Source organism: Mesoplodon densirostris, chromosome 3 (genome assembly GCF_025265405.1).
Source record: "Mesoplodon densirostris isolate mMesDen1 chromosome 3, mMesDen1 primary haplotype, whole genome shotgun sequence".
Lineage (NCBI taxonomy): Eukaryota > Metazoa > Chordata > Mammalia > Artiodactyla > Ziphiidae > Mesoplodon > Mesoplodon densirostris.
Window position 1 is genome coordinate 118527076 of NC_082663.1, and position 24963 is coordinate 118552038.

Here is a 24963-nt window from a genome sequence, read left to right on the forward strand (position 1 = left end):
GTGTATTCAGTTGGTCCTTGGTATTGCTAACGGAATTGGCAAGCCTGTTTATTTAGAAACATTGGTAAGTGATCACAGCCCTAGCAGCCGCTACAGAACAACATTCTCAGCACAGCCAGAGCTTCAGCAGAAGTATGATACAACTTGGAAAGATTGTTTCTGGCTACATGAGTAGTGTCATTGAGGCAGTTGGATGGCAAGGTAAAGATTTTAGTTCAAATGAAATAGCATCATTCAGGAAACAGTCCAGCTGTCAGTGCTTTTGAGAGACCAGTTAAAAGACAGTTTTGCTCTTAACTACGGGATATCATCTCTGTTTCTTCTTCCATTTCTGATGAGGATGGCCTTGGGTCCATCTTGAGGTGTTAATGCTACTTTTTAAATTTGAAAAATAGCCTTGCGTTCAAATAAAACTCATCTTGGCTTAAAGTAAGCGTCCATTCACCTGTCAAATGAGAACAGCAGCTTAGAATTTCGATTTCTTTCCTTTAAGAACAGCTGCAAAGTACATTTTTATTTGAGGGTACCAATGATTCTTTGGTGCCTTTGTTTCCTTAGTTTTTCTCACGTCTCACAACAGGAGACCCTTTTTCTAAAGTTACTGTTCAGGCAGGTTAGAGCCCATGTAAAGCTGGTGAGTTACAAGCCCTAGGATCTTTCAGGGTTCTGCCACCAACTTACAATGTGACCTGTGTTATGAGTTTAATTTCCTTAGCACAGAGCTAAAAAATTTGTCCTCATAAGCAGGTAGTCAATCTGTGAGAAGTAAAACACCTTTGGTGCTTTTGTCATTTGTTCTGTAAAGGTCAGGGATAGGGTAGGTGTACATTTGTTTTCCTTTGCAGTTAAAAGAGAAAAATCTTCAAAGGTCTTTTTAATCTTTTCTTCTAGGTTGCCAACTTGGCCTGTTCCATCTCAAACAATGAAGAAGGTGTAAAGCTTGTTCGAATGTCTGCAAGCCAGCTAGAAGCCCTCTGTCCTCAGGTAAACTACAACCAGCAATGTTTAAGGTTTCACCAAATTGGATTTGGGTTATTAGAGTGGGGATGAGGTTTATTTTGTTAGTTTCGTTTCTAGGATTTTAGATAGAAGTCTTGAGGACAGAACGCTGATCCACAGTCCATATAGCTTGAGAAATCTGTGTTTGGCTTTAAGTGATATTTCCTTAAGGCATCATGTATTACTGTCTCCTTGCCCTTCATTAAAAATGTATAGTGTCGGGACTTCCCTGGTGGCGCAATGGTTAAGAATCTGCCTGCCAATGCAGGGGACATGGGTTCAATCCCTGGTCGAGGAAAATCCCACATGCCGCGGAGCTGCTGAGCCTGTGCTCTAGAGCCCATGAGCCACAACTGCTGAGCCTGCATGCCACAACTACTGAAGTCCGTGCACCTAGAGCCTGTGCTCCACAACAAGAGAAGCCACCACAATGAGAAGCCCGTGCACTGCAAGGAAGAGTAGCCCCCGCTCACTGCAACTAGAGAAAAGCCCATGCAGCAGTGAAGACCCAATGAAGCCAAAAAAAAAAATGTATAGTGTCCTCCACTGCTGGCAAATGGAGAGTAGGCAGTGGCCATTCTACACCCTCCCTAAGGGAGGGCCATCTGCAACATGTGGTAGTCCTGGAATCAGGATGGTTACCCACAAGCCTGATAGAATAACTGTTACCCACCCACACTCCATTGTGATGCCCAGTATTTGGATCTTGTTAGAGGGAATGAGATTCAAGAGCTAGAAGCCTTACTTAGCTATGTCCTGAAGTAGCCTTATGATACAGATATTAATAATGTAATTCAGCCAGCTACTGAAGTAAAAGCTTAAGAACTTTTCTCCATTTATATTGGCATATTGGAAGACGGGTGATCAGGCTAGGTTAAGCATCTGGGGCTCTAGAAAGACTCTGAAGCACACAGAAGAATGGTTTCTTTGTTAAATGTTAGATGAGTTGCCTGCCTCCTGTGAGGGGAACTGATCCTGTGTGTGTGCCTGACACTCCTTGCCCCTCACAGGGATTTCTAAGCAGTGTCAGTGCTGTTTTGGTGGAAGAGGTTGCCTCTTCAGTTTCCCAGGTAGAGAATGGTCATGGGCATACTCTGAAGATTTACATTAAACTCTTTCTAAATGTCCTGTCAGATTGCACTGACCTCAAATAAAGGGGAATAAAGCAAGGGAACTGGAGTAATAGAATAGAGGTCACAGGAATGAAATTTCTATGTTATGTCTGCAACAAACTTTAAAATATACCGTGACTAATACTTTGTTTCTTTCATATGTATAATTCCTGACACTCAAGGTAGGTGACCAAAATAAGTAAAGCCTGGTTATTAACCTGGGATCCTAACTGGTACACAGGTTAGCTAGGGCATTTATTCTCATTCTCAATCATGTGGGTTAGTTTGCCAGTGAGAGCTGCTTCATCTGAGTATTAGTGTGATGAGCCAGTTGTGGATCCACATTATCTAATCAACATTTCCCCAGCTTTAATCCAGTCATGAAGTCTACTACTGGTCAATAGCTGTACAGATAATAAGCACAATGAATTTAATCACCTACAGAAAGTTCATGGATGACCAAGTTGTATGAAATAAATTTAGAGTAGATTTTAAAGATTTGGCATTCTTTTCTCAAGCTTGCCATTTTACCTTATCAGCACTTTATTATTATTTTTTTTTAAAGAAAAGGGTGGAATTTAATCTTTATTTACAGGACACTGCAAGATACGAAATTCCACATAGAAATAAGAAACCCATTGAGAGGAGAAGCTTCATACAGTATGTACAGTTTGGAACTGCTCAAGAATAGTTTCTTTGTAAAAAAGTGCTACAATAACAAACCACGTGTAAAAAGAGTTCTTAGGAGAGAAAGAGTAAGACAAACTTCTACCAAACATAGTACACAACAAACAACTTTATGCCTCAGGTGTACAATCTAAAAGTTGAAGGTCCCAGCAGTGCCATCTTGAACTTGGAATGTAAACCCTTCAGAGGTAGTTTCTGGCACAACATTTTGATCTTCCTCCACAGAGAAATACGTCTCAATCAAGTTTTTTTTTTTTTTTTTTTTTTTTTTTTTTTTGCGGTATGCGGGCCTCTCACTGTTGTGGCCTCCCCCGCTGCGGAGCACAGGCTCCGGACGCGCAGGCTCCGGACGCGCAGGCTCAGCGGCCATGGCTCACGGGCCCAGCCGCCCCGCGGCATATGGGATCCTCCCAGACCGGGGCACGAACCCGTATCCCCTGGATCGGCAGGCGGACTCTCAACCACTTGCGCCACCAGGGAGGCCCTCAATCAAGTTTAACGAAGCTTTGTACACAGACCCATTTTCATGGTTTTGTAGAGCTTCCATTTTGTCCAAACCTCCACATTCTTCAATCATCATACTAAGTTTCTCAGTTTCACCTAGTTTCTCAGCAGCGTGAAAAATATTTGAAATGGCATCCAGAATAACCAGAGTAATTTTGGTGTCTTTCGCAGTTAGGAGGTTCATCAACGGTTCTGTTATGCCACAATGAACAAGGTATACCATCTGCTCAACTGTTCCGCCACGTGTATAGTTTGGTCACAGCCCATACAGCTTCCTTTTGTGTCTTAAAGTCTGCCTTAGAGAGAACGCCAACAAGGAACGGGACTAATTCATTATTTACAGCTTGTTGTATCTGGTCCTGGCGGCCAGCCGTGATGTTTGACATTGTCCACGTAGCCTCCTTCTGAATATTAGTTTTGGAGTTTGTTAGCAGGCTGGGAAAGATGGCAAGTGCTCCTGCATCTTTTACAACCTGAGTCTGTTCATCTGTTCCAATGACAATATTCCCTATGGCTCTTTGCGTAGGAGTCACGATTGGCAATTCAGTAGCTCCTAAAAGCTTCACAAGTTGGGGTACAACCCCAGTTTTCACAACCATTTCAGTCTGTTCATTTGGACCATTGGTAAGGTAGGAAATAGCCCAGCAGGTATCAGCTAAAACTTCTGGATCATTGTGATGCAGGAGATGAACTAAAGTAGGAAGAATTTGCTCAACAGAGTCTGGGGCGGGGCGCACGATTCTTGTTGCGACAAAGATTTGAAAGTGTCCAGGTGAGATTATGTAAGTAACCACATGCTAAAGATGACAAATCAGGAACCGCCAAAAGTGCCAACAGCGGGTCAACTGCACCATACTTGATAACCAAGTCTCGGAAAACTGAGCTGTCATCTGCAATGTTTCCTAGAGCCCATACATCTTGTTCACTGATGTGAGTGTGGGGAGATGCCAACAGAGAAATGAATGCTGGGATAGCACCTCCATCTACCACAGCCTTGGTCTGTTCTGTAGTCCTGGAAGCAATGTTAGTGAGGGCCCAAGCAGATTCAAACTGAATGGGACTACAATCCGTTCTGCTCAAGGACACAAATTTTGGAATCAAACCAGCCCGTATTATGCTATGGGGGGCTATTTTTCCCTAGAAAGCAGTTTCCTAGCAGCTTGAGTAGCTTGGAGCTGGCTTTCCAAGTTGTTGTTGTTTATGCCTTTGACAATATCATCAAGAGACCAATTTACAGTGCCCTGGTTTTTGCGGTTTTCCTGCAGTGGAGAAGCAGCATCATCTGGAAAAGAGCTGACATTTCTCCTTTTCAGCGTCTGGTCATCCTTCTTAGCTTTCCTGAGCTCCACATTAACTTCTGTTCAGCGCCGCCTCATTTCTGTACTGTCTTTCCCCTTGTTTTTGAATCTGTTAAGGCGGGCAGCTGGTGAATTAGCATCCTCATTGGTGGACATGGTTATGAGACAAAGGAAGAAAGCTACACAGTTGACTCAAGCTTCCATAGGAGGTGGTGCGGGGCGCACAGGCTGCACATCGGCTGCCCTCAAAACGTCCACCACGGTCAGCCCGAGGATGGTGTGCCAGCACTTTATTTTTAATGCCTTTGGTTCTTCTCCATTTGATTTTGAAATGCTTGAAAAGCGACAATGCTTTCACATATTGGCTGAAACAGATGGTAACATACGCTGATCACACCTACTAAGAGTATTTATATAAATGATCTTAAAGCCTAGAAAAAAAAATCACATGGAGAGTCTAGTAGATCCTAATAAGAGTGATGGTGTGCATAAGTCATGTTTGGCTGGGACGTGTTGCCCAGGTTTTAGGTTGCCCTCAGAAAGCACCTTTTTTCCCTCTCCTTTGTAGATTCATTTCTCCTGCTAGAACAGACCTCAAGACAGTGTCCAGACCACGCTTGGAATTGGGTATATGTCCTAGATAAAAAGGTGTTTCTCTAGGTGTGATTATTCCTGCAGATTCTCTCCTAGGCCCCTTCCTACCCTTGCTCACAAACAGGGCTGGGCAGGTTCAGTGATGGCAAATACAGTAGACATTTGCAGGCATGGTAATGACCAACTATGTAGCATGTGCCATTTCTAAATGAGGTAACTGTGACTCCGCTCCAACCCATTATTGCTAGGTTCTTTCATTATTTTTAAAGAGGAGTCAGCAATTCAGATTTTTTTGACAAGTCTCAATTTTAAAGGATCGGTAACTAATTTAAAGTTTTGAAATTCTTTGAGGAGCGTAAACCAGATTTCTGGGAGCTGCATCTTACCTACCCTGGCCATGTGTTTCATGCTCAAAGGACCTCTCCTTTAAGGATGGCTGATGGCTGTCCTCTCAGGAGGAGTGGAGCCCTCTCCTTATTCTTCAGCCTGATGTAGGCAGTGATATCAGGCATCGGGGGGTCTTAGTCCTGAGGTGTTTCCTTCCAGGGTCACTGGCTTGTTTGATAAACAAACCCTAGGCACGTTAATCAACTTGACTAGGCTAGTTAGTTAATTCGCCAGGAGTTTAAGATGGTGTTCAGTATGCTGTAGCATGTAGACAAAAAGTTATTATATTAAAGTGTATGTTTCTTTATTTGAGGCTACTGTCAGCAACCGTCCACAGTATGGAATATGTATCGGGTTTTTCCGGTTTGTTTTTCAGGTCTCACACCCACACTGCTGCATTCAGGCAGCCCTGGCCCCTCTGCTGGGGCTGCTTTTCTGTGGCTCCACCTACAGTCTGGAGTTGGTTCCTAGACCTTATTGTTCCTTTCTGGAGAGGAGAGGTGACAGATGGAACCTGTAGAGGAGTTTTCTTCTCCATCTTTCAGTTCACCCAATAGCAAATTAATTTTTGGAAATGGGAAATTCTGTTCTAAAGTACTAACTTTTTAGCAGTTAAGTGACTTAACTCTGATATTTGCAGTGTTAAAGTTGAGTTCAGGCAAAGTAACCTGAGAGTGGATTTATTTTGTTGCTTGGGGGAGAAAAAAGCACCCACATTTTTTGGTGGTTTATGAGTAGGAAAGAAAGTAGGTCAGCTCTTTCCCTGCATTGCCTTCTGTTTTGTGTCTGCAGTATCGCACTGTTCATCAGAAAGGGGACCTCTCTCCATCTGAGCAGAGAGCCCAGCCTCACATGCTTTTATCAGGAAAAAAAATCTAACTGTTTTGGGAAAGAACCTGATTCTCTACCCACATGTCCTCCCCATCATCTTGCTCATGGATGTGCTGAAGTCTTAGTGCATGGTAGCTGCTTAAAACACTTCAGTTTTTCAGTTCATCTGATGCTGGTCAAAAGAAAATAGAAAAACCCTGCCAACAGCATGTTTCTGACAGCTGATAATTCATATGGCCTTTCTTGGAAATTTAAGCAAGGGTGAATTAAGTATTTGAAGCTGCTGCTTATCTACATTTCTTTGTCTTTTTTTTTTTTTTTTTTTGGCGGTACGCAGGCCTCTCACTGCTGTGGCCTCTCCCGTTGCGGAGCATAGGCTCCAGACACGCAGGCTCAGCGGCCATGGCTCACGGGCCCAGCCACTCCGCGGCATGTGGGATCTTCCCGGACCGGGGCACAAACCCGTGTCCCCTGCATCGGCAGGCAGACTCTCAACCACTGCACCACCAGGGAAGCCCTCTTTGTCTTTTTTGGGGGGTATTTCTCACTAAATTGAGAAAGAACTTATAAAATTGTTGGTTCTTTCTTCTGCCTCCTTAGATTTATCTTCCATATTGCTGCTTCTCCCATTGTTCTGTGGGAATGCTGATCATTTTTGTGGCTAACAGGCTTGACAAGCATCAAATAAGCATAAACCCAGACAGGCCTGGTCTATATAGGTAGTGAGAAAATATATAGCTCTTAAATGAGCATCCAAGGCATACGGGCCAGGGAAGCCTGTGGCCTCAAGTTCTCATTCATGTATTATTTCACAATCATAGGACCATCTACCTTTGAATCACCTCACTTTTCCACTTCTGATATTCTCTAATCTTCTTACACAGCAGTTGCACAGAAGAGCTAAAAGGAGGTGCTTCTGACTAAAAGTTTCTCTCAGCATTTTCTGTACCTCTTTCCTCCCTTACCCGCTCCCATGGAGGTCTGCAGGTAACAGGCCTCCAGAGACACTCTGGTTTCCTTGTAAGCCTTGCATATTGGTATTGGTTTGTTGTTTTGTTTTCTTGTAAAGTCTGATTTCCATATCATAAAAGTTGGAAAATGTTTCCCTCTCTTCCATTTTCTTGAGAAGTCTATATAACTGGTATTCTTCTTTAAATGTTTAGGGGGAGTTTATTAATGAAGCCATCTGGCCTGGAGTTTTCTTTTTTCTTTTTTAAAAATAAATTTATTTATTTATTTTTGGCTGCATTGGGTCTTCGTTGCTGCGTGTGGGCTTTCTCTAGTTGTGGTGAGTGGGGGCTACTTTGTTGCAGTGTGCGGGCGTCTCACTGCCATGTCTTCTCTTGTTGTAGAGCATGGGCTCTAGGCGCGTGGGCTTCAGTAGTTGTGGCACACGGGCTCAGTAGTGTGGCTTGCGGGCTCTAGAGTGCAGGCTCAGTAGTTGTGGTGCACAGGCCTAGTTGCTCCGCGGCATGTGGGATCTTCCCGGACCAGGGCTCGAACCCGTGTCCCCTGCATTGGCAGGTGGATTCTTAACCACTGCACCACCAGGGAAGTCCCTGGAGTTTTCTTTGTGTGAAGATTTTCAACAATTAATTTAGTTTCTTTATTAGGTATAATGATATTCAGATGATTTATTTAAACATTTAGCTGTTTATTCTTGAGTGAGCTTTGGTAATTTGTATTTTATTAATTGCTACTCTGTTATTTTTTTCCTTCTCCTTGCTTTGGGTTTAATTTGCCCTTTTTCTAGTTTCTGAAGTTAGAAGCTTTTAAATCATTGATTCGAGACCTTCTCTTCTAATGTAACATGTAATTGTTGGTGTGTGTGTTAAATAGCATCGTTGGGATGGTCAAGAAAGACCTCACTGAGAAAGCGATGTAGAAGCAAAGACCAGAGAGGAGATGACAGAACAAGCCAGAGAGGGTGTCTGAGGGGAGAGCACTCAAGGAAGAGGGAACAGCAAATATAGAGGCTTTGAGGAAGGAGGGTCAGGTATCTAACAGGAGTGTGAATGGTATAGAGCCTTCTTGGGCCATGGTAAAGCATTTGGCTCTTTACTCTGAGTCACATGGGAAGCCATTGATGGGTTTTGAGTAGAGGATTGACATAATCTAACTTTGTTTTAGCAGGGTCTCTCTGACTTCTCTGAGGAAGGATAGAAGCAGAGGGACTCCTTAGGAAGCTGTGGTTAGCAGAATAATGTGCTGCCTCCACCCCCAATTTTCTAATTCCTGAAACCTGTGAATATGTTACCTTATATAGCAGAAGGGACTTGGCAGAGGTAAACAAACTAAGGATCTTTAAATGGTTAAATTATCCTAGATTATCCGGGTACATCCCCAGTATAATCACAAGGGTCCTTATATGAGGGAAGCAGTGGTGTTGGCATCAGAGAAGGAGATGTGATCATGGAAGCAGGAGTTGGAGTGATGTGGCCACAAGCCAAGGCATGTGGGCAACCTCTAGAGGTTGGAAAAGACAAGGACTGGATTCTCCCCTAGAGCCTCTGGAATGAACAGTTATGCTGACACTTGATTTTAGCTCTGTAAGACCCATTTTAGACTTCTGACCTTCAGAACTGTAAGGTAACACATATGTGTTGTTTTAAGCACAGCTAGTTTTGTGGTTATGTTACGGCAGCATAGGAGACCAAAACAGAGGTAAGAGTACAGTGGAAGTGGTGAGCACTGGTTATAGAGTCTGGATATATTTTGAAGGTAGAATTTACTGAAGGATTAGTTGTGAAGTGGAGGGGAAAGAGAAGAGTCAGGAAAAATTCCAGGTTTTTTTTTTTGGTTTTTTTTTTTGCGGTACGCAGGCCTCTCACTGTTGTGGCCTCTCCCGTTGCGGAGCGCAGGCTCAGCGGCCATGGCTCACAGGCCCAGCTGTTCCGCGGCATGTGGGATCTTCCTGGACCGGGGCACAAACCCATGTCCCCTGCATCGGCAGGCGGACTCTCAACCACTGCGCCACCAGGGAAGCCCAAAATTCCAGGATTTGATCCTAAGTAGCTAGAAGGATGGAGCTGTCATTTATGTTAATTTTGTGGTGCCTGTTAGACATGCAAGAAGCAAAGTCAAGTTCAGGAAAGAGGTCTGCACGAAATGTATAAATGTGAGATCCATTACCACATACATGGTGCTTAAAGTCATGAGACTTAATAAGTTCACCAATGGAATGTGTAAACCCAGAGTAAAAAGGTCTGGGAAATAAAACGGGGGTTCCCTAACATTTAGAGTTTGGGGAGATGAGAAGTATCCAGCAAAGGAGATTAAGGAAGTGTTATTGACCAGAAGAGCACCAGAAGCTGGCTGTGTCTTGGAAGACAAGTGGGATAAGTATTTCTAGGAAGAGTGATTATTCATGTAAAATGGTTGTAGAATGTGACCTGAGAACTGATCCTTGGATTGAGCAACATATAGAGATCACAAGTGATCTTGGACAAAGAAGTTTAGGTAGAAATTTAGGAGAGATAAGCTTGACTGGAGTGGATTCACGAGAGAAGAGACAAATTGAGTATAGCAAGTTGACAGCTCTTTCTAATTAAATGTAAGGATTATGGAGACATGGGGTGATAGCATGAGGTAGATATGGGGTTGAGAATGTTTTTTGCTTCTGATTTTTAGTCGGGAGCATTTTTCTATGTTTAGCTGATGGAAATAATCCAGTAGAGGGGGAAAACTGTTAATAAAGAATAGAGCAGAGAGAATTGCTAGGACATTGTCCTGGAGCAGAGGAGGAGAAATGAGATCCAGTGGACACGTGGCAAGGTTGGTAGGAGCATAGAGAGGAACATTCATAAGTAAAGAGAGGTAAGATAGAGCATGTGGCGTGGATGCAGGTAAGTGGATAGGTGCGGTAATAAGATTCTATAGACATTCTCTTTTGATGGCATTCGTCTTCTCATTTAAATAAGAAGCAGAGCTATGAGCTGAGAGTGATGATGCTGGCAGAAGTGTTACAGGTTTGAGGAGAAGGTATGGAACAATTACTCTTTTAGGGTTCAGACTTGAGGAGAGGAAGAGACTGATTGGACTAAGAAAATCTAGTTCTCTTGCTGTCCCCAACACTGAGTCCACTTGAAGTTGAGTGATCAAGATTTTAAAGGAGTTCCATTCAACATGGTTGAGAACAGGAAATCATGAGTTTTATTTTAGACATGTTTATTTTGAAATGTCTGAGACATCTCAGTAGAGCTGTTGGGTATGTAGCTAGGAAATGACTTAGGGGCTAAAACGTATGGTCTGGGTTGGAGATGTGGGAGTAGTTGGCAGACGGGTGGTATGTAAAATCATATGATGAAATTGCTCATAGGTGGGAGAAGTGTAGAATGAGGAGAGAAGGTAGCATAGGATCAAGCCTTGAAGAACTTCAGCATTAGTGGAGGAAGACAAGACAGCAAACGAGACACAGAAGAAGTAGCCAGAATGGTGGAAATGAAACAGAAAAAGTATTTGACAGAATCTAACATCCAGACCTGATAAAAACACTTTGTAAACTAGGAATAGAAGAAAATTTCCTCAGCCCGATAACATCGTACTCAATGATGAAAGGCTGAATGCGTCCCGCTAGGATCAGAAACCAGACAAGAATGTCCTGTTCGATGTTGTACTGGAGGTCTTAGCCAACAATAGCATTTAAAAAGTTGCCATGGTATATATGGTGGTAGTGCGTAGTTTGGGGCTCTCTGCAAATTTAATGAGCAAGAATAGTGACTCATTAATTTATAAGTGAGAGTAAACTTTTCCCTCTAGTTGTTTCCTAGCGACTTGTAGGTCACCTTAGGTAGGCTGTTGATGTCTTACCCCATTTTCTACTGGTATTTTAGTGTTCTCCTTACTGATTTACCTAACACTATGTATACTTCATCTGTCATGTATACTTAAATACAGATGTAAATAGAGAATTTTCTAAGACATGAGGAATGTTCAGTAAATGCATAAATAAACACGTTCTTTTAGGCTTATCTTTTTGTGTGTGTGTGTGTGTGTGTGTGTGTGTGTGTGTGTGTGTGTGTGTGTGTGTGTGTGTGGTATGCGGGCCTCTCACTGTTGTGGCCTCTCCTGTTGCGGAGCGCAGGCTCAGCAGCCATGGCTCACAGGCCCAGCCGCTCCGCAGCATGCGGGATCCTCCCAGACCGGGGCACGAACCCATGCCGATGCATTAACCTGCATCGGCAGGTGAACTCTCAACCACCATGCCACCAGGGAAGCCCAAGGCTTATCATTTTTAATTTAACTCATTATCTATCTGGAAACGATCTTATTTAGCACATAAATATAAGTATGAAGTGAAGCTATAACTTTATTTTTCTCCAAATAGCCCATATCAAATGTAGAAATATGCCATTCCTCACTGATTTTGATGTCACTTTTATCATACACTGAATTCTGCTCTATGATAGGGTCTGTTTTTAGACTATTCTTTTCAGTTACTTTAGCTTTGTATTACATTTTAACTCCTTTCATTACTCTTTTTTTTAAAAATATTTACTTATTTATTTGGCTGCACTGGGTCTTTGTTGCAGCACACTGGATCTTCATTGCCGCGTGCAGGATCTCTTTTGGTTGCGGCATGTGAAATCTTTAGTTGCAGCATGCGGGCTCTTAGTTGCGGCATGTGGGATCTAGTTCTCTGACCAGGGATCGAACCTAGGCTGCCTGCGTTGGGAGCACGGAGTCTTAGCCACTGGACCACCAGGGAAGTCCCTCTTCATTACTCTTGCTCTCTATCCCTAATATCTTTTTGCTGTTCTCAGCTATTTACTGTTTCAGATTAATTTGTGAATAGGTCAGTCTTCCTACTCCTAAACATGGACTGTGTTTCTATTTATTCACATTTCTTTAATGTACCTCAGAAAAATTTAGTCATTTTTGTTACTTCAGTCCTCTGGGTTTCTTTACAGATTTAATCCCGCATATTTTCTATTAATTGCTTTCATGAACAGCTAATACTCCCCTCATTTTATTTCCTGTTTTCTGGCGTATAGAAACGTTACTCATTTTTATATATTTATATTGTCTCTAGCTAACTTAATGAAGTCTTATTAATTCTAAGAGTTTTTTTGGTTAACTCACTTCAGTTTCCTAGATAAAGAAAGATGATCTACATTGAAAAGTAATTTTGTCTCCTTTCTAACAGCTTTTTATTATTATTTCCATTTCTCACTTTATTTCATTAGCTAGAAAGACCATTATTATTTAACTAATGGTGACAGTAGGTATTCTGATCAATAACATCTTGATTTTTAAGGTAAATGATTCTAGAGTTTCACCACTAAGTATCATGTTGGATGATTATTTGAAATAGTATGTTAAGTATCTTTCTATTCCTAATTCATCAGAAATTAGTATTTATCATGTCCTTTGTAAACAGTTTTGTAATCAGAATGAGAAAATTCACCTTAGACGAGGTGCTTTTCCTCCATTATATATAAGGTATTACAGAACAAAGAGAGCAATTTTCTCTTTGTAAGGGAAAATTATCTTAATATTTAAGACATATAATTAATTCCCTGACCCGTGTTTACTTGGCTCTCTTAAGAAACATTTTCTTCACCCAGATTTTCTTACAAAGTCTAGCTCCACACTGATTCATTGACACATTAGTGAATTAATGAGTTAATTAATGAAGAGTAGTCCACAGTGTTGAATCACCCAGTGGGAAACGAAGGGAAGAGGGAAAAGAGTCAAAGAACAAGCCTGGAAATGATGAAAATAGAGGAGACCACAGTATAACACATGGGAAAGATAGGATACCTCTTCTTCCAAATAATTTATTGTCCAAACCCATTCACTTTTTTTTTTTTTTTTTTTTTGCGGTACGCGGGCCTTTCACTGTTGTGGCCTCTCCCGTTGCGGAGCACACGCAGGCTCAGCGGCCATGGCTCACGGGCCCAGCTGCTACGCGGCATGCGGGGTCTTCCTGGACCGGGGCACGAACCCGTGTCCCCTGCATCGGCAGGCGGACTCTCAACCACTGCGCCACCAGGGAAGCCCGAAACCCATTCACTTTTGAAAGTAGTGGGTTATTAATAATAACTAGGATAGCCTAGTCCCCAAAGTCTATGAATCTATAATTGATAGTCTTGATAATCTATCCCTTCCAGTTATCTAGGAGGGAAGAGGAATAGTTGCACCAGTCTAATGGGTCTGATTCTTCTTTAGTTTGTTGATTACAGTCTTTGGGGGGTTGGGGGGGCTAAGTTGATAACCTCACTCTTGAATACCTCTCCAGTATATTAAGAATTAAACGTATGACCTAAAGGCATGTGGTTTCTATAGCACCGAAGAAAACATCATCCCAAACTCCAGCCCTCAGGTAGCATTGCCCATATGACTCTGTGATAACTACTGTTCTGCCTCTTCCAGATGTCCACTCCATCACCACCAGTTTCCTCTTGTCTTTGCTTACGTTCAGAGTTGCATTATTATGAACACATTTATTTCCAATAACCCATAAGCACCTTGTACATAGAAATCTTACTAATTATTCTCTCAGCTCCTTTTCATACTTACTTTCATTATTCATTTACTGAATACATCAAAGGATCTGAAAGGCATTTCTCCAAAGACTGTACACTAGTGGTCAACAAGTACATTAAAAGATAAGCAACATCATGAGCCATCAGGGAAATGGAAATCAAAACCACAGTGAGATATCACTTCACATCCACTGGGATGGCTAAAATTTTTTAAAAAAGGAAAAAGGAAAAACAGGTGTTGAAGATGTGGGGAAATTGGAACCTTCATACATGCTGGTAGGAATGAAAAATGGTTCAACTGCTTTGGAAGACAGTAAGGCAGTTCCTCAGAAAGTTAACCATAAAGTTAACCATATGATCCAGCAGTTCCATTCCTAGTTACATATTCAAGAATAATGATAACAAACAAAACACATATGTGAATGTTCATAGTAGCATTATTCATAATGACCAAAAAGTAGAAAGAATGCAGATGTTTGTCAGCTGATGAATGAATAAAGAAAATGTGGTAAATTCGTATAATGACATATTATTTGTCAATAAAAAGGATGAAATACTGATACATTCTGTAGCATGCATGAACCTTGGAAACATGTTAAGTGAAAGGAGCTAGTTCCAAAAATGCACATATTAGTATGATTCCATTTTAAAGAAAAGTCCAGAATAGGTAGCTCCATAAAGACAGAAGTTAAGTTAGTGGTTGCCAGGAGACAGGGTTCAGGGAAATAGGGAGTGACTGCTAGTGGGTATGGGGTTTCTTTCTGGAGTGATGGACATGTTCTAAAATGATTGTGGTGATGGTTACAAAGCTGAATATACCAAAAATCTTTGAATCTTCCAATTTAAATGGGTGACTTGTTTGGTATATAAAATTATATTTCAGTAAAGCTTTTTTTTTCCCTAAAGAAGTTATTTTTTATTATTCTAGAAGAAATTACTTTTTAAACTTAATAAATGTTACACTTTCTGTGAAGTTATTATATGTCAAATACAGTATATCTCAGAAAAAAATATTTTTCACATATGTACTTTGAGAATGTACCAAGAACCTAAAATGCCAAATGTTCATTACAAGATTAAGAATGGTGGGTGACTGGAACAAACCTAGGTATCATATAATCAGAATAGTGATGTGCATCTATAAGATGGAATAATAAACAGTTAATGTTTTTTAACATACATTTAATGATATGGAGAAGTATTTAAAAGAAGAAACAGGAATAGTCAGTTTTATGTAGCATATAATTCTAATTATGTATTTTTTGATTTGGCACACATAACCTGTGTATGTGAGGGGGAAAAAAAGCCTGGAATATAATGTCAAAAATTGTGAAGAGTTGTTATCACAGGGTGGAGAGATTAGAGATACTTTTGTTTATCATCCATAGTTCCAGTGTATTACTGTATTTCAGATGTATTCCTTCTCCATTCACATATAAAGCCTGTTGTTCAATACTTCTCTACTTCATTTTTGTAACTGTTACAGTGGAGCATGTGATGTCATACGTCCTCATGAAATGCACAGGAGACAAAGCCATAGACACTGTGCTGACCAAATTATCTCACTTGTTTTATTTTCATGACTCTGAAAGAGTAAACAATGAACTTTAATGTCTTTGCAGGTTATCAATGCTGCATTGGCTTTAGCAGCAAAACCACAGAGTAAACTGGCCCAAGAGAACATGGATCTTTTTAAAGAACAGTGGGAAAAACAAGTCCGAGTTCTCACAGATGCTGTCGATGACATTACTTCTATTGATGACTTCTTGGCTGTTTCAGGTAATGAGCTGATTCCCCAGGGAAGTATGTGAGGCTGTGCATAATTACTTTCACCTAAGTTACAATCATGGGATATCAAAATGCCCCCAAGTATGGGCAGGTAAATTATTCTAGCAATAATATTGTGCTCGTTTTCATTTTAATTAAAAACAACAAAAACAACAAAAAAAGCTACCACTGACTCCTGAGCAGTGGGACTTGGGGTTGGAGTTGTTTCCCTTGTTATGGGGTGGTCTCGATCTTAGAAGTGTGAATTAGTAACTGCCTGGCAGAGGTTTTTCTCTGTTTATATAGAGTAAGGTCTTGCAGCTGTGACCTGTACAACACTATAGCCATCCACCTCTCTTGCTGCTGCTGTGTTTAGAAAACACATGGACCTGTGTCCTGGCTGTGGTTATTTGTTATGAGCCTATGAGACTTAGGAGGAGGGATTCCCAACATCATCAGCTTTAGTTTCTTTTGTAAAAATTGTTCCCCTTGGAAAGCTTCTCTTTCTCTCTCCCTCAGAAAAGATCGTAGTTTAACTGCCTACTTTTCGAAAGACTCTGTCTGCATGATGCACAGATAGAAAACAGAGAGGAAATATTTAAGTACCTTTTAATTATGAACTTGCAAAAAATAAATCTGGGTAATTCACCTCACAAAAACAGTTGATTTCATTATATAAACATAAACTGGTAATGACATAGTAAATTGCATTCATATAGAAAATGTCTGTCAACTGCAATTCCCTGTTTATCACACAGAGATAAGTTTCAGTCCATCTTCTTAGAGTTGAGCAAGTATAAATGCATTCTCCATTTAACAGGCCTCTGCTGCCCTCGACTGCACTGCTTGCTCTCTGGAGGTGCCAGGCTTCCTGAGGCCAGTGGCTGTGGGCAGAGTCAACGGCTGGTACTTGTAGGGCTGAAACTACCTGTCACCCCAGGGAACCACAGTTTGGAATGTGGGAGATGTGAGTGGCCATGGGGCTTGAAACTGAAGCGGGGCTTAAGTACATGCACAGCACAGTCCTCCAGCAGTGACCTATGTAAGGTGACAGTGTGTTCTGCATACCAATGTTCCCCTGTGTCTGCTTGCTCTCCTTGGGGTTGGAGCTTTGGCTCTACTTGAGATAGTGGGGAGCAGGCAATCCGTAAACTGCAAAATAAGGGGGTAAATCATGCTGCTGCAGGACTGCCAAATTGCAGGTGCTGGTACTTTAAAACAAAAAACCCATTTGTAAGCACATCTTTGCAGGTGCCAAAAATGCAGGAATTGCTTTTCTGGGAAATCTTTGCCTTCTGTTGTTTTCCCCAGTGAAGTACTGAATTATTCTTTTCCATAGATTTAGAGAAAAACATTCCACCTTCACAGCACACTTTTAAGCAAACAACAAATTCTGATACCTAAATGCAAAGCCCCCCTCTGGAGATAGATATTACATTCCTAAACTTACTTACCAGGTAAGGCTGGGTCTCAAGGGGTTTTCGGTCCTTCTTATAGCAAAATAAAATGTAATAGAATCAAATGTCCCTCATGCAACATTCTTCAAATCATAGAACAAAAGGGATTTTGCAGTAGCATTTAGTGGGATCCAGGCAGTATCTTTAGGGTATATGACATAAAACAGAAGAACGGTAAAGAGAAATCAGATTCTTTAACAGATACACTTTTGTCTGGTGAGTATGTTCAATTTTTATGCAAATGTGGGAAAGTAGAAGAGTTGACTTGGTGGAAAGGAGTTTAGACAGTTTCTATTTAGCAAATAAAAACACAGAACAGTCCTCTCAGAAAGTGGTGGTGCTTTCAGAGTATCTGAATTTTAAAGATCCACCTTAGTGTGTTTCTCTAATGTTTTGTCACAGACTTGCTTAGCAGTGTCAAGTAATTAAATAATTAACAGGACAAAACTGTTATTCACAATTCCTTTGATTTTTATGGTGTGCTTTTTAGGGGCATGGGATGAAGGGAAGAGACAAGCAGATACCTGTGCAGAGTTCTACTGGATTGACCAGTTAATTTTTAGCATTCAGACTCCTTTATACCCTTATGCACTTACCTCACCCATGGCAGCTTTAGCACTTTTTATGTGGCAGACTAGAGATGTCTCTCCATCTCACCTGATACACTGGCTCTCGTTGAGAGGAATCCCATTTTCAACCGGGCAGGCCCCCACTGGTCCCCAGTCCTTGGCCCTTGTACAACTCACAGCCTCTCTAGAGGTGCCCCGTGGATTGGAGAGCAGGCGTCATCTGCAACCACTGTGTGCAGTCTTTATACCAGAAGCTGAGATCTGCCCACTTCTATTACCCAGAGGCTCAGTAGTCTGTTAGCAAGGTGGGCATGTTTCTGAGTAAGGGGCTGCAGGACAAGTGCCCAGCACAGGGCCTGGCTTAACGTTGGTGGACTTCATAAAATTTTACGTAATGAAAAGTAAGAATGCTGCTTGACTCCTTGGAGTGGTGGTGTTTTACTGTGTCCCGGGATATTGTGGCCCTATGGCAGTGTGATAGGTTTTGAGGAATAGTTCTAGTAATGATATTTCACCATCAATCCCCCTTGGAATCCCTGGGGCCTGTGTGTTTGCTGTAGCCCTGCCCACTCATGAGAATCCATCCAAAGGGAAGTTACTTAGGGGATAGGACTGAAAGGACCCTCTGCTGCTCTATCTCTATTATTCCTGGATATTCTGTCCCATTGGTTCCAGAAGTTCCCTCGTGCTTATTACAAGTTATATCCTAAATTTGTGGCTCAAAAATTAATGGCCATCTTGTGTATAGCCTGGTAAAGCCATTAAGACCCTGATGCCAGTGTTTCATGACGCTGCAGGGCAGGGGGAACTTGAGTCACTGTGTATCAAATACGCCAGCGGCACTTGGAAATAAAGAGGGACATGCAAGCCACCTCCGGGGGAGAGGGAGCGGGACCCGTTCCCCAAGCTGTTCTATTCAGAAGGTTGCCTTGTAAATATTGGAGGTGGTTTAGGATGCTACAGAGCGTTCAGCAAGCCGTGAATATATTTATATGGACCGATCCCTTAAGGACAGTGGTTTGAAATTTATCAAAGCGATAAAGACTGTTTGAATTTCATTTGAATTGTATTTGATAAACATTTTCCATGGAAATGAAATTTACTTTCTCATTCGTTTACTCTGCTTTCATGTGGAAGTTCTGATCCTCCCCCCCCAACACACACCTTTTTTTTTAAGTTGCAAGTGGTTGGTTAGAGTGGTTCTAGTTGGGTTTATTACTTTTCTTTACCAAGTGCTCTTGGAAACAAATAACATAATGCATTAGATACTTTGGGGCAACACATAGGAGTAGTAATTTGTACTCTTCTTCAGTGTCAGCGTGCTCAAATAATTTGGTCTGATTGGTCTAAATAAAAGGATTTTTGTACCTAATTTTTGTTTTTGTGTTTAATCGCAAAAATCCAAAACTGAAATTAAGGTAAGGAAGTGGTGAAGTTAGTTTGATTTCTGACTCCCATGCCCCCTAGCTTGAGCAAGTCACTCAGTACTTCTGTGCCTGGTTTGCACATTAATTAATAGTGATTTTTAAAAAGTGGTTACTATAGAGTTAGTTAAATGTCAAGCAACTCAGAATCTTTCCATAATATTAGAGTAAGTTCTCTATATAATGTATTAATATTATCATCTCCTGTGTGCATAAGGCTGCACTGATAAAGATATCCAGAGCAAGGGGAGGGCGGAATGGGCCCTGTTAGACATTGTGGACTGAAGTATAAGTTCATGCAGGCTTTCTGGAGAATGCCAGTTGGCTTGGTTCCGGAAGGCAATTAGGCATCATACATCTACTTTATACATATATGCCTTTTGACTTAGTATTCCCATTGCTAGAAAATTTCCCCAGGGATGTGTACATAGATGTTTGCCAAAATACCTGTACAAGGATGTTCACTTCAGCCAAAATGCCTAAGAGAAGACTGGATAAATGAATGATGGCCCCTCCGTCTGTTCAGTAGGGTACGGTACAGCCATTAATATGGATGAGGAAGATCTGTGGAGGCAGTTCTAGAAAGATTTTCAAATGAAAATCAGACATGTTAACGTCCATAATGTGACCCCTTGGAGACAGACTGTTGTGTGTGTGTGTAGGGTTTTTTTTCCTTTTGGAAGTATCTACATATAAAGACTGTATTAAACAATCAGTTTTTAATGGGGTACAGATTGGTGTGTCTACTCAAAATGGAGCCATGCTGAGTTTACTTGGAAATTCAATTAGGGTAAAGTAACATGGTTTAAGTTAGTGTGGGTACCTCCAACCCTCCCATATTTGCACATGTCCAGTGGGAACTCACTTCTCCCTTAGGGCTCAAGTGTAGAGAGCAGGTTGTTGTGTCCTGGGTATATAGTGGCCTCAGCTGGCTGGGGCTTTCCCAATGAAGGTGGAAAATGTTACTTTAGTCAGCTTCCTGAAATAGAAGCCTTCCTTGGTGGCTAAAGAATGGCAAGCTCTTCCCTGGTTTGGGTTCAGCTGGAAGAAAACCTGTATAAATTCAAGAAAATCTAAATTGATTTTTAAAAACACACTTGCCGGGCTTCCCTGGTGGCGCAGTGGTTGAGAGTCCGCCTGCCGATGCAGGGGACACGGGTTCGTGCCCCGGTTTGGGAGGATCCCACATGCCGCGGAGCGGCTGGGTCCGTGCGCCGTGGCCACTGAGCCTGCGCATCCGGAGCCTGTGCTCCGCAACGGGAGAGGCCACAGCAGTGAGAAGCCCGCGTACCACAAAAAATAAATAAATAAATAAATAAATAAAATAAATAAATAAAAACACACTTGCCTAGATGAAGGTTAACAAATCCTTGGTGGAAGTTTGGGCTACTTTGTTTAATGAATGACAAAGAATGCTATACTTCATTGATTCTAAGATGTGCTTTCCATCCCCTGGTATTAACAATCCTGATACCAGGATGAGTCTTAAAAATCAGTGATGTGAGAAAACATTGGTTCATAGTTTCATTAGCAACATCTTTTCTTTCCTTTTTATTCCTTTCCTTCCCCTTCCCCAAATGTTAGATTCAGTAAAAGCAGCAGTTTTTAACCTAAGGCCTAGTATGGTAGGCAGGCTCAGTACCAGTCTGCTTAGTTTAATATGTAGAGAGTTTGTATATAAAAGATGTTTCTGATCTAAACATGGGCTCTAAATCCATTTATTCTTATAATGGGCTCACTTATTCCTCCTAAAATTGGTTTATGTAAGAAGTTTAATACATTATCTCTTTCAGTAGTGCAATGGTGTAAATTCTAGCAAGTCTCCTAATTTTTGAATTAGCACATGCTAAATTATGGTCTTAGCTATCTTGTGGTAATTCACTTTTCCCTTCTGCAGTGGAAATTTTTACTACATTTTGGCTTTCCCTGGAAAGATATTTATTTTAATTGATGAATTTTTATTTTTTAAAAAGACTTTTAGAGCAGTTTTAGGTTCACAGCCAAATTAAGAGGAGGGTACAGAGACTTTCCATCTACTTCCGGCCGCCACACATGCACAGCCTCCCCCTTTATCAACATCTCCCGTGACAGTGGCACATTTGTTACAATTGATGAACCTACATTGACACCTCATTATCACCCAAAGTCCGTAATATACATTCCTGTTCACTCTTGGTGGTATATACTTCATAGGTTTGGACAAATGTATCCATCATTGAGTATTTTCACTGCCTTAAAAATCCTCTGTGCTCCACCTATTCATTCCTCCCTGCTCCAACCCCTGGCAACCCCCGAGGTTCCTGCATGTCTCAACATAGCTTAATAGCACTTTTTTTTTAAGTGCTGAATAATATTCCACTGTCTGGATGTACCACAGTTTTTCAGTTCACCTACTGAAGCATGCCTCAGTTGCTTCCCAGTTTTGGCAATTATGAATAAAGCTGCTATAAACATCTGTGTGCAGGTTTTTATGAGGACTTAAGTTTTTAGCTCCACTGCATAAATACCAAGGAGTGCAATTACTGGATCATAGGTAAGAGTATGTTTAGTTTTGTGGGTGCAAGTCCCTTCCTGCAGTCTCTTGGGAACTACAAAATGAAGGGCCTTGTTCCGGGAGCCTACAGGGGATCTTGAAGCCCAAAGGCAGGGCACTGTGGTGGCTCTATTCTTTGCTGAATCCACTAAGTATCACTTGCCTCTGGCTCCCCTTAAGAGGAAATAGCATCGTGATCACTAGACATTGTCATATATAACTTGACTGAGTATGTTAGCAGAGGCTGTGAGGGAAGGGCGAAGACTTTGGAAGAGAATTAAATCAGGAACCAGTCTAGATAATGACAGGTCAAAGCATAAGGTAACCAGGGATGGCAAAGAAATGACCAGGTGTGTTTCTTTCCTTTTTCCTCCCCTCCCCTCCCCTCCCCTCCCTTCCTCTTTCCTTTCCTTTCTTTCTTTCAAAAATTTATTATTTATTTATTTTTGGCTGTGTTGGGTCTTCGTTGCTGCATATGGGCTTTTCTCTAGTTGCGGTGAGGGGGGGCTACTCTTCGTCGCGGTGCACGGGCTTCTCACTGCAGTGGCTTCTCTCGTTGCAGAGCACGGACTCTAGGCATGCGGGCTTCAGTAGTTTTGGCCCGTGGGCTCAGTAGTTGTGGCTCATGGGCTCTAGAGCACAGGTTCAGTAGTTGTGGTGCACGGGCTTAGTTGCTCTGCAGCATGTGGGATCTTCCCAGACCAGGGCTCAAACCCGTGTCCCCTTCATTGGCAGGCGGATTCTTAACCATGGCGCCACCAGGGAAGCCCCAGATGTGTTTCTTAAACAGATTACATTTGCCCTAATTGTCCTGTCTCTTCCAGAAAAACCAGAACCATTACTCTTTCACCTATTGTGCCAAGTACTTTCTTGGTTTAAGGAAGTGACCATGTCTTTAACAGACACTGCTTCTAAGAGTTCTTACGTGTCTTGAAAGCTCCTTTCTAAGCTGGAAGGAAATGGGCAGGCAATGACCTGGAGGCTTTGTGTTGCTCACTCACCCACCCACCCCATGGATTGTGGGCATCCCTGTCACTTGGGCTGTCTGCTGGTAGACTCTGCAGCTCCTGGTGGTGAGCACATTCCCTTTCCCATTCTGGGTCGATCCCTACATATCAACCTCATCCATTTTAATGGCTGCATAGTGCCCATAATTTATTACCCACTCTGCTCTTGGACATTTTGGTTGCTTCCACTTTGCTATTATAGATGAGGTTGAAGCGGACTCCTCACTCTTGTTTCCAGTACCCACTGCCAAGCTTTTTGCTTTGAGGAAAAAAATAGTTTTGGTGGGTCCTCCAAATCCAGCTCTATGACTAGACAGCTTAACAGGAGTCAAGGGTTTCCTCAAATATCACAACAGGCCCACCTGCATCCCATGAGTGGTTTACTGAATGTTTCGCCTCAGGGGCGGTCCCTCAGCGCCCTCCAGAGGGGGCTTTAACCTGCCTTCCAGGACCTTCTTCTGTTCCAGAGCTGTCCTGGCACCTTGGTAGCTTGTCTGAATACCATCGGCATCTACTGTAGGGAGGGGCAAGGAACTGGGAGAATAAGACCTTACAGTGAACCTTTTCTTCTAATTTAGACCTTGTTTGGGATGTAAAACCAGTGAAATCATTTAAGGGAAGGAGAAGTTATTAAGGATCTGTGATCTTGAATTTTCTGCCTGGCTTAAAACAACTGTGCCTTAAAGATGGGCATCTCTGTCTCTCTCTTTTAAACCTGGAATATAGATTGTTATTCTTGGAGGCGATTGCAGGTTGAGTTTCTGTGGGACAGTTAATCTGGTCTTTTTTTTTTTTTTTTTTTTTGCGGTACGCGGGCCTCTCACTGTTGTGGCCTCTCCCGTTGCGGAGCCCAGGCTCCAGATGCGCAGGCTCAGCGGCCATGGCTCACGGGCCCAGCCGCTCCACGGCATGTGGGATCTTCCCGGACCAGGGCACGAACCCGTGTCCCCTGCATCGGCAGGTGGACTCTCAACCACTGCGCCACCAGGGAAGCCCTAATCCGGTCTCTTGAGTGAAATGATACGTGTAAAGCTCTTGGCACCATAGCTGGCACAGAGTGAGCTGTCGATGAATGGTAGATGCCAACTTACAGTTGGCCCCTTCTAGTGGAAGGCCTCCTCCCTCATTCAGCATTTTTTGTTTGTTCCTCAGAGAATCACATTTTGGAAGATGTGAATAAATGCGTCATTGCTCTCCAAGAGAAAGATGTGGATGGGCTGGACCGCACAGCTGGTGCAATTCGAGGCCGAGCTGCTCGGGTCATTCACGTGGTCACCTCAGAGATGGACAACTATGAGCCAGGGGTCTACACAGAGAAGGTGCTGGAAGCCACCAAGCTCCTCTCCAACACAGGTGCGGGGGCTGCCTCCCTTCCCTCTGCTCCCCACACACAGATGGCCTGGTGGCCAGGCCATCCAGTTAGTGCAGGCCCTGTGGTTAGGAAGTAGGACACTGGGACTCAGATCGGTCTTAGGGACAAGAATTCTGGAAGGTATGTTAGATTTGTGAGAAGTTGGTCAGCCACACTAAGGCCTCAAAAAAACATTTCTTTATGTGTGTCCCACAATTAATAATGGGAGTTATTTTAAGATGAACATCTGAGTTATATCTCCTGTCAACGAACACAGTAAATTAAGGAGGGTCCCATTCTAGCAAGGCCTCAAGTTAATCCCAGTTCTCAACGATGTAAATCCTGTTGCAGAATCTGCCCAGAGACAAAGAAGATGATTTGAGTTTGTAAAATACAGCATTTGATTTATTTCAACCATAAATACTTCTCACATGGGTAGAAGCAGAGGCTCTTCATCATGCACCCTTCCTCTTTGTGTCTAACTGAGGGATTTAGGGAGGGCTGGTAGAGCAACAATGTTTGCAGGGCCAGCAGGATCTGCCATGCTCTCTTCTTCCGCAGTCATGCCACGTTTTACCGAGCAAGTGGAAGCGGCCGTGGAAGCCCTCAGCTCGGACCCCGCCCAGCCCATGGATGAGAATGAGTTTATCGATGCCTCACGCCTGGTGTACGATGGCATCCGGGACATCAGGAAAGCGGTGTTGATGATAAGGGTGAGTAACTGCATTTCAGGTGCTTTAACAGCTTCTTTCTTATCATTTGCTAAACTTGAGCAATGCATCGTTTTAGAACTCAGCAGATGAGTGGCAGTATATTAAAACCATGAATCTAAAAGCTGTTAGAATGAGATATATTTAATTACGTTGTCTAAAATGACTTATAGTTGCAAGTTAGAGCCCAAACTTGGGCTGAGAAGGGGAGCTAGTATGAGTTGGCCTTGACGATTTACTTCAAGT

At 42.3% G+C, this 24963-nt stretch overlaps 1 protein-coding gene and 1 pseudogene across 1 annotated transcript in view; one reads left to right on the forward strand and one right to left on the reverse strand.

Moving 5' to 3' along the window:
* CTNNA1 (catenin alpha 1) overlaps window positions 1–24963 on the forward strand; it is a 175822-nt gene that overhangs the window by 140213 nt on the left and 10646 nt on the right. Inside the window, exons 10-13 of the mRNA XM_060093424.1 lie at window positions 892–984; window positions 15522–15678; window positions 23809–24009; window positions 24569–24720. Of these exons, the coding sequence (XP_059949407.1) occupies window positions 892–984; window positions 15522–15678; window positions 23809–24009; window positions 24569–24720 (603 nt within the window). The remainder of the gene's footprint in view (window positions 1–891; window positions 985–15521; window positions 15679–23808; window positions 24010–24568; window positions 24721–24963) is intronic.
* Window positions 2929–4773, reverse strand: LOC132485455 (importin subunit alpha-1-like; annotated as a pseudogene).